Source organism: Bos indicus x Bos taurus, chromosome 18 (genome assembly GCF_003369695.1).
Source record: "Bos indicus x Bos taurus breed Angus x Brahman F1 hybrid chromosome 18, Bos_hybrid_MaternalHap_v2.0, whole genome shotgun sequence".
In the NCBI taxonomy this organism is placed as follows: domain Eukaryota; kingdom Metazoa; phylum Chordata; class Mammalia; order Artiodactyla; family Bovidae; genus Bos; species Bos indicus x Bos taurus.
Window position 1 is genome coordinate 12,498,041 of NC_040093.1, and position 8,012 is coordinate 12,506,052.

The following is an 8,012-nucleotide window of genomic DNA, read 5'->3' on the forward strand; positions in this document are numbered from 1 at the left end:
CTCCCGGAGCTTACTCAAACTCACGTCCATTGAGTTGGTGATGCCATCCAGCCATCTCATCCTCTGTCGTCCCCTTCTCCTCCTACATTCAACCTTTCCCAGCATCAGGGTCTTTTTGCTGTTAATCAATTAATCAGTATTGGGTCAGATGAAGTCACTGGAGTTTTATGGAGACGTTGGAAATCAATGAGATTTGCAGGATCATCAAGGGTGGGAAGGGTTGGAGATGCTGTGGCTAGTCGGGGACTTTAAGATGTAAGTGGAAAATACTGGAGGGTGTATGTTGGGAGTCTTCAGGAGACATTAGGGTCACCTGAAGTCATTTCTGTGACGTCATGGGAAAGACAAGTTGTGGACGAGGCCTCCTCTTGAGGGTACTCCCGTTGCTAGGAAAACGGTTCCCAGGGCGCCGTTGCTAGGGACTAGGGCTCTTTTAATGGCCACGCCCCTTTCCCTGAGGGCCCCGCCCCCACAGCCAACCATTAGACGGTCGCAGGCACGAAGGCCGCGCCCACCTTGTAGCCCCGCCTTCAGACCCCGAACCGTTACCGGAGCGACGGCTGGCTCCCTACCGTGTTGCCAATCGAAAAGGCGTTGCCCGGGCGACGACCCCACCTCTTCCGGTGCGGACCCCGGCTTCCGGCAGGGGGCCCGGCGGCGGGCGGCGGTCCGGCAGCAGCGGGGTCCGGGGTTGGGGTGGGGGGGCGCCCAAGATGGCGGCGGGCGGAGCGGAGGGCGGCTCGGGCCCCGGCGCCGCCATGGGGGATTGCGCGGAAATCAAGTCGCAGTTCCGCACCCGCGAGGGCTTCTACAAGCTGCTCCCCGGCGACGGCGCCGCCCGCAGATCGGGTCCGGCTTCCGCCCAGACCCCGGCGCCGCCCCAGCCGCCGCAGCCCCCGCCCGGCCCTGCCTCTGCCTCGGGCCCAGGCGCCGCGGGCCCCGCTCCGTCCCCTCCGCCTGCAGGCCCCGGGCCCGGGCCCGCGCTGCCTGCGGTGCGCCTAAGCCTCGTGCGTCTCGGGGAGCCCGACAGCGCCGGGGCCGGGGAGCCGCCTGCCACGCCCGCGGGACTGGGCGCCGGGGGAGACCGCGTCTGCTTCAACTTGGGCCGCGAACTCTATTTCTACCCGGGCTGCTGTCGCCGTGGGAGCCAACGGGTGAGCGGCCTGCATCTTGGGGCCCTGGGTGCAGGCTGAGGATGGGGACCCCTGAGGTGATTCACAAGTGACAGGAGGGTACCTGAATGACAGAGGGCCTGGAGACAAGCCTCCTGGATGTGATGGACGTCCTAGGGGAAAGGGTTCTTGTAGGTGATGCAGGGTTCTAAAAGGTGATGGGAGGCCCCCTGAGTGCTGGCCATCCTGGAGGTGGTGGGAGGCCTTGAGATCACGTCAGATCCCCAGGTTATGCGTGGGGCTTCTGGGATGGTGACTATTGTGGAGATGATGGAGAATCCGAGATGGTTGTGGGGTCCTCCAGGGTTCTGGCTGGCAGGCATTTTGCAGGTGTTGGGAATTGCAGGCTCGTAAGTGATACCCAGGGATATTGCATTCTGGGGGTGTCCGGGGGACTTAGGGAGCCCAGAGGTAAGGAGGATTCTAGAATGACGGGGGCTTAGAGGTAATAGGGATCATGAAGGTGAATGGGATTCTAGAGAAAATTGGGGTTCTGGAGATTAATGACAGTGCTGGAGGAAAGGAGAATCTCGGAGCTGATGGGAGATACAGAGGTGATATCCTCAGATATGACAGGTGTCTCTGAAGTGATGTCCATCCCAGAGGACGTGAGACCCTTGGAGTAAGTGGTGGCCGCTGGAAGTGTTGGGGATCCTGAGAGCTCAGAGGTGATGAAGGCACCTAAAATTTGGGGGGACTGTGAGATTTAATGGGTTCCTGAACTGTGTGATGGGAATTCTGAGATTTAGGAACTCCAGAGTGAAGAGACTCCTGGGACATTGGGCTTTAGCGTTCTAGGGATTGGGTGATCCTGAGTTTTGGTGGTCTTGGAATATTGTGGTGCTAAGACCTAGGGGAGTTGCTGAAATTATGGGGGAGGACAAGAAAGGTATAGAAGCTCAGGGACTGTGGGGACCTTGCACTGATACTCTAGGCAAGAGTCCCTGAAGTTGGGCTGGGAGGGGCGTCCAACCTGGGGAAGGAGGCACTTAGTGGTCTTATGTGGTGGCAGCGGGGGAACCTTCCTGCCTGGTGTTCTCCTCTGTTTGTGTTTTGGGTCGTCCTTCCTGTCTGTGGTTGCCCCTTCCCTCCTCATTTACCCATCCACCTACCCACTTCCCTCAGGGCTTTAGCCCTGCTTCCTCTTTGTGGTTTTCCCCCCAACCTCAACACCCTCTTCCTTCCTCTCAGTGGTAGAAGCCATTAACTCGTTTTCTCCCACCACTCAAGTCCATTGACCTCAACAAGCCAATTGACAAGCGGATCTATAAGGGCACTCAGCCCACCTGCCATGACTTCAACCAGTTCACTGCTGCCACGGAGACCATCTCCCTGCTGGTGGGCTTCTCAGCCGGTCAAGTCCAGTACCTGGATCTCATCAAGAAGGACACCAGCAAACTATTCAATGAGGAGGTGATTATGGGTCCCCATGGCTCAGAACTCCTTCCCCATCCCACCCACCCGCACGCTGTTTGCCATGAGACTACAGCTGCCTGGGGAGCAGTGTCAGCCTGAGTGGGGGCAGGGTGAGGTAGAGACTGGGGATGGACTGACAGATACGTCGAGGGGGGTGACAGCAGTTACTCTGATGACAGCCAACGACGACGGGTGCACCTCTGGTGCCCAGGCCCTGTGCTATGTTAGCTCTATGCTGAACACATCACTCCTGGCATTTTCATCAACCAATGGGTTAGGATTGTGAGACCCATTTTGCAGATTAGAAAACTGAGGCTGGTCACTGGTTGGGATTTGTTTGAAGCCAGAGCCCTTGCTCTTCACATTCTGGACTACATCATCTACTCACTGTGTGGCTTTGGGAAGGTGCCTGTTCCTGAGCCTCAGTTTTCCTCCACTGCAAAATGGGATTCCTGTCCCTACCTCACAGGACTGTTGTAAAATCACATGTGGAGATTGCTCAGTCATGGCATAAAGGGAAATGCCAGTGGAAGAGCTTATCTGTGTCCAGAATTACTCTTGTCCTCTTTCTCCTGTGTTCAGAGAGGGTGTCCCAAATGCACAGAAAGCATGAATGGCAGAGAAAAGTGAGTCGAAAAGGGAAGGGATTAAAAATGGACTAGCTCATCCATTCACAAAATATTAGCTGAGCATTCGCATTTGTTGCCAGACTTTGCTGTAAGCACTAGGAGTATTATATGTCAGTGAACAAAACAGAGGGCCGTCTCTTTGTGGAGCTTTCATCTCGCTGGCAGAGACAGTTATCAAATACCTAAGTATGCTGTGTGTCAGCAAGTTGTGGGCGAAAATCCAGCAGGGGAGGCGAATGGGGAGTGCTTGGCGAGGTTAGGAAAGGTCTCGCTAGAAAGTGACAGGGAAATAAAGGACCTGAAGGAGGCAGGAGAAGTTACTAGGGAGAAGGATGTTCTGCATAGAGGGAACAGCTAGCACAGGTGCCCAAAGCAGGAGAGCAGAAAGGCTGGGTGGCCAGAGCAGCGTTGAGGGGGAGGGTAATAGAGGAGTTCTCAGAAACCCGGCACGGAAGGGAGTGGAGATGTAGGGTCTGGAAGGTCATGGACGCTTGCCACCTGAGCCATAGAACGCAGAAACGATTTGATTGATTTCTAAATTCTCTAGAGAATGCAGAAAGGGAATCCACTTAGATACCTGGGAAAGAAGTTAATTTGTTACAGACACTGGATGCCTAAGGGCTTCAAGGCTTGGTTCTCTCCGGAGCCCTGCCTGATAGAGGCTGCCCTGTGTGTTCAGAGTGGGAGAGAGTGCTAGGCTGCTGGCTTAGGTTTTAATCGCATCTCTCTGGCAATGGTATAGAGAAGAGACCTGGGCGGTGGTGGCCGGGAGGTGGGTTAGGCCATCAGAAGCCTGATGACGGCTGAGACCAGGGTGGTTGGATTCAATGTGGGGAGGTGAGGACAGGTCCGTTTCTGGGCGAATTTTGAAGCTCCAGCCCACAGGATTTCTTGCAGGCGTGGAAGAGGGTGCTGAGGACAAAAAGGAGCAAAGATGCTTAGCTGACAGGACGGAGGTTGTCGTTCATGAGTCCAGGAACTACTTTCCAGGACTCCTATCTGCACAGCTCTGTGCTGTGGGGCCAGAACAATGAACCAAATAAGCAAAGGTCCCTTCCTCAGGGGAGCTGATAGTCTGTGAATCAATTTCTTGCCTTAAGCACGACACGGTAAAGATGGTGGAGGGGGTTAGACAGAAGACATTGCTCTGGAACGCAGGACTGCCCTCCTGCCGAAAAAGGGACGTTGAGACTCTACGGAGTGCCCTTCACGCAGCCCTTCTCCCCCTGCCTTCCCGTGACCTGTTGTCTGTCCTTTTCCCTCAGCCCCTCCTCTCCCGGGAGATCCAGGCTGGGGATGATGACTTTATGTGAGGAACCAGGCTGGGGGGGAGGTGGGCCAGGGGAGGGTGGCCTTCTCCCAACGGTGCTCTCTCCCCTGGTAGCGGCTCATTGACAAGACCAAGGTGACATATCTGAAGTGGCTGCCCGAGTCAGAGAGCCTGTTCCTGGCGTCCCACGCCAGCGGCCACCTGTACCTGTACAACGTCGGCCACCCGTGCGCCTCGGCGCCGCCCCAGTATAGCCTGCTGAAGCAGGGCGAGGGCTTCGCCGTCTACGCCGCCAAGAGCAAGGCGCCCCGCAACCCGCTGGCCAAGTGGGCGGTGGGCGAGGGGCCCCTCAACGAGTTCGCCTTCTCGCCCGACGGCCGGCACCTGGCCTGCGTCAGCCAGGATGGCTGCCTGCGCGTCTTCCACTTCGATTCCATGCTCCTGCGGGGGCTCATGAAGAGCTACTTTGGGGGCCTGCTCTGTGTGTGCTGGAGCCCCGACGGGCGCTACGTCGTGACGGGGGGCGAAGACGACCTGGTCACCGTGTGGTCCTTCACCGAGGGCCGCGTGGTGGCCCGGGGCCACGGCCACAAGTCCTGGGTCAACGCCGTGGCCTTCGACCCCTACACCACGAGGGCGGAGGAGGCAGCGGCCGCGGGCGCTGACGAGGAGCGGAGTGGCGAGGAGGAGGAGGAGCCGGAGGCGGGGAGCACAGGCTCGGGCGGGGGCGCCCCCCTCTCCCCGCTGCCCAAGGCCGGCTCCATCACGTACCGCTTCGGCTCAGCCGGCCAGGACACGCAGTTCTGCCTGTGGGACCTCACGGAAGACGTGCTCTACCCACACCCTCCCCTGGCCCGCACGCGCACCCTCCCAGGCACGCCTGGCACCACGCCGCCTACCGCCAGCGGCTCGCGGGGCGGCGAGCCTGGCCCCGGGCCCCTGCCCCGTTCACTGTCCCGCTCCAACAGCCTTCCGCACCCCGCGGGCAGCGGCAAGGCGGGTGGCCCGGGCACGGCAGCAGAGCCTGGCACGCCCTTCAGCATCGGCCGCTTTGCCACGCTCACGCTGCAGGAGCGGCGGGACCGGGGGGCCGAGAAAGAGCACAAGCGCTACCACAGTCTGGGCAACATCAGCCGGGGTGGCAGCGGGGGCGGGGGCGGCGGGGACAAGCCCAGCGGTGCCGCCCCCCGAAGCCGGCTGGACCCCGCCAAGGTGCTGGGCACCGCGCTTTGCCCGCGCATCCACGAGGTACCGCTGCTGGAGCCACTGGTATGCAAGAAGATCGCCCAGGAGCGGCTCACGGTCCTCCTCTTCCTGGAGGACTGCATCATCACCGCCTGCCAGGAGGGCCTCATCTGCACCTGGGCCCGGCCGGGCAAGGCGGTGAGTCTCCCCTTGCCCGCCCACCGGGACCCAGGCGGAGGTGGGCCTTGGCAGAGGGCTTCGTTAGCGCACAGCTTCCAGCCCCTGGGGTATGGGGAAGCCATGGAAATCTTGTCCCAGAAAAAGGCTCCCCAGGTCTTAGAGTGGCTTCTAGAACGCTTGCCAGGCAACACCAGCAGCAGGTCAGGTAGGAGAAGCCTCTGGGAGTGGTGGAGACGGGGGCCGGCTGTCTGAAGGGCAGTCAGTGGGCTCCTCATGGCCAGGTCTTACCGGAATGGTGAGATGTTTCTACGCTGCAGGTCCAGCTCTATGGGCAAGACTAAGCCTGTGGGCCCCAGCTTAGCAGCCTGGGTGTCAGACTCCTGGGATGCAAGCCCACTGCCGGAGGCATGGGCTGTGGGATCCAGGCTTGGGCTTCCAGCTTGCACTTTGGCTCCCTGTGTGACCTAGTTCAAGGCACTGCCTCTTTCTAACCTTTCTCACCTCTGAGGACAGGGACATGGATGTGCCCACCTCCTGGGTTGGCTCTGGGGCTCAGAGAGGCCCCAGTGAGTGAAGTGGGGGCCTGGTGCTGTGTGACTTGGGAGCTGGGGTGTCAGGAGTCTCCTTGGGCTTCAGGCTTGGGGGCTAGGAGGCCAGATGGGAGGGCTGTGCCTTGGTTCCCTGGAAGAGTCTTAGAGTCGTAGGTTCCTGAATCCCTAGAACTTAAAGCATAGTCTCTGAGGCAGGGGCATCGGGATCTGGGGAAGCTGGTGAGCCCTGAAAGAGACCCCTCTATCTCCCTAGTTCACAGATGAGGAGACCGAGGCCCAGACAGGGGAAGGAAGTTGGCCCAGGTCACCCAGCAAGTCAGTGGTAGAGGTAGGACTGTCCCTAAGTCCTTCCCCACCAGAATCTCAGGTCCCCCCCCAGTCAGAAGGGGACCCCAGTTCCCCCCTCTCCTCCCTCTCCCCTACCCCTTCCCCATCGTCTCTGCTCAGGCTCAAACGAGGACTTTAATTATTGTATAAAAGTGCCGCTTGCTGGGACTGGGAAGCTAGCTGAGATTTAAGTTCCTGAGCCCAGAGCAGCGGCCTCTCTGGGGGTGTTGGGGGTGGGTTCAAGGGCAAGGCCAGGGTAGCAGCAGCCTGGCAGACGCCGGGCTGGCTCCCTCCCCGCGGGACTGGTGAGAACCCCAGGTGGTCTCTAACCCTTGCCTGTCTCCCCTCTCCTCTTCCCCAGGGCATCTCCTCCCAGCCAGGCAACTCCCCAAGCGGCACAGTGGTGTGAAGCCGTGGATGTCGGGGTCCCCACACACCACACCCCCAGCCTCCTAGTGTAACCCTTCCCGCTGAACTCCCGGATCGACGTATTAACAAGACTAACCATGACAGATGGACTGCTCCGGTCCCTCGCCCTGCACAGATTTGGGGGTAGATGGTCCCTCAGACTGGCCCAGACACTGGGGGGATGTAGTGGCCTGTGTGGCCTCCACCTCGTCCCCACCCACTGCCAAATACAATGACCCCTTCCTCCGAGACATCAGTGTTAGCCTCCCTGTCCCCAGCATGTGACTGGTCACTCCTGGGGGAGAAACCGCCCCCTACAAGAGCCCCAGCTCTGCAGTGTGCCCCTCCGTCCTGTGCGCAGGGCAGGGGGCGGCCCACCCCTCCCCTGGCCCCAGCCCTGCCCTTGCCGTTCCTTGTGCTTTTGAAGAGTGTTAAATTATGGAAGCCCCTTGGGGGGCGGGGGGGGGGGGGGGGCCCTCCCTGTCCCCTGGGACCTCTTATTTATACTAAAGTTCCCTGTTTTCACCACGTCTCTGTTCCCTTCCGCGGAGGTGTGGAGGGAGTGTGTGTGTGTTCAGTGCAGTCCTAGAATCAGTCCACTTTATGCAGAGCAAGAGCTAGGCCCAGTCTCCCCCCAAACCCCCTTTCGATGGCAGGAAAAATAAGACTGGAGGAGGGCGGTGCCAGGGGCACAAAGCTGGTGGGTCAGTTGCTGGCCGGCCGGGGGCAGGGCCCTTCAGATGGGGAGGATCCCTCACACTGTCCCCACCCCCAAACTCTCAGAGGGAAGGGAGCCGCCAGTACCCCTTCAAGGTCTTCAGTGGGCGTTTTTAAAGTTGCCTTTTCAAAGTGTCCAAATCATAAGTGATGGGTC

General features: G+C 59.6%; 1 protein-coding gene across 3 annotated transcripts; it reads left to right on the top strand.

Moving 5' to 3' along the window:
* The first annotated feature begins 639 nt into the window (after positions 1-639).
* Positions 640-7,663, top strand: DMWD (DM1 locus, WD repeat containing). Of its 3 annotated transcripts, none has more exons than XM_027515419.1 (5): positions 640-1,154; positions 2,403-2,585; positions 4,602-5,870; positions 6,657-6,731; positions 7,092-7,663. In XM_027515419.1, the coding sequence occupies exons 1-5, from the start codon at positions 714-716 to the stop codon at positions 7,137-7,139; spliced, it is 2,016 nt and encodes a 671-aa protein (XP_027371220.1). In that variant the 5' UTR covers positions 640-713; the 3' UTR covers positions 7,140-7,663. The 3 variants fall into 3 exon arrangements, with proteins under 3 accessions (XP_027371220.1, XP_027371221.1, XP_027371222.1); XM_027515421.1 differs by having other exon boundaries at positions 1,074-1,154; positions 2,364-2,585; XM_027515420.1 differs by lacking the exon at positions 6,657-6,731.
* The last annotated feature ends 349 nt before the right edge of the window (positions 7,664-8,012 follow it).

Excerpts from the sequence above, each read along its gene's own strand:
- DMWD (XM_027515419.1), top strand. The coding sequence starts at position 714 with ATGGCGGCGGGCGGAGCGGAGGGCGGCTCGGGCCCCGGCGCCGCCATG. Across the intron at positions 2,586-4,601 it reads GCAAACTATTCAATGAGGAG|CGGCTCATTGACAAGACCAA; the intron begins GTGATTATGGGT and ends CTCCCCTGGTAG. Across the intron at positions 6,732-7,091 it reads CCAGCAAGTCAGTGGTAGAG|GGCATCTCCTCCCAGCCAGG; the intron begins GTAGGACTGTCC and ends CCTCTTCCCCAG.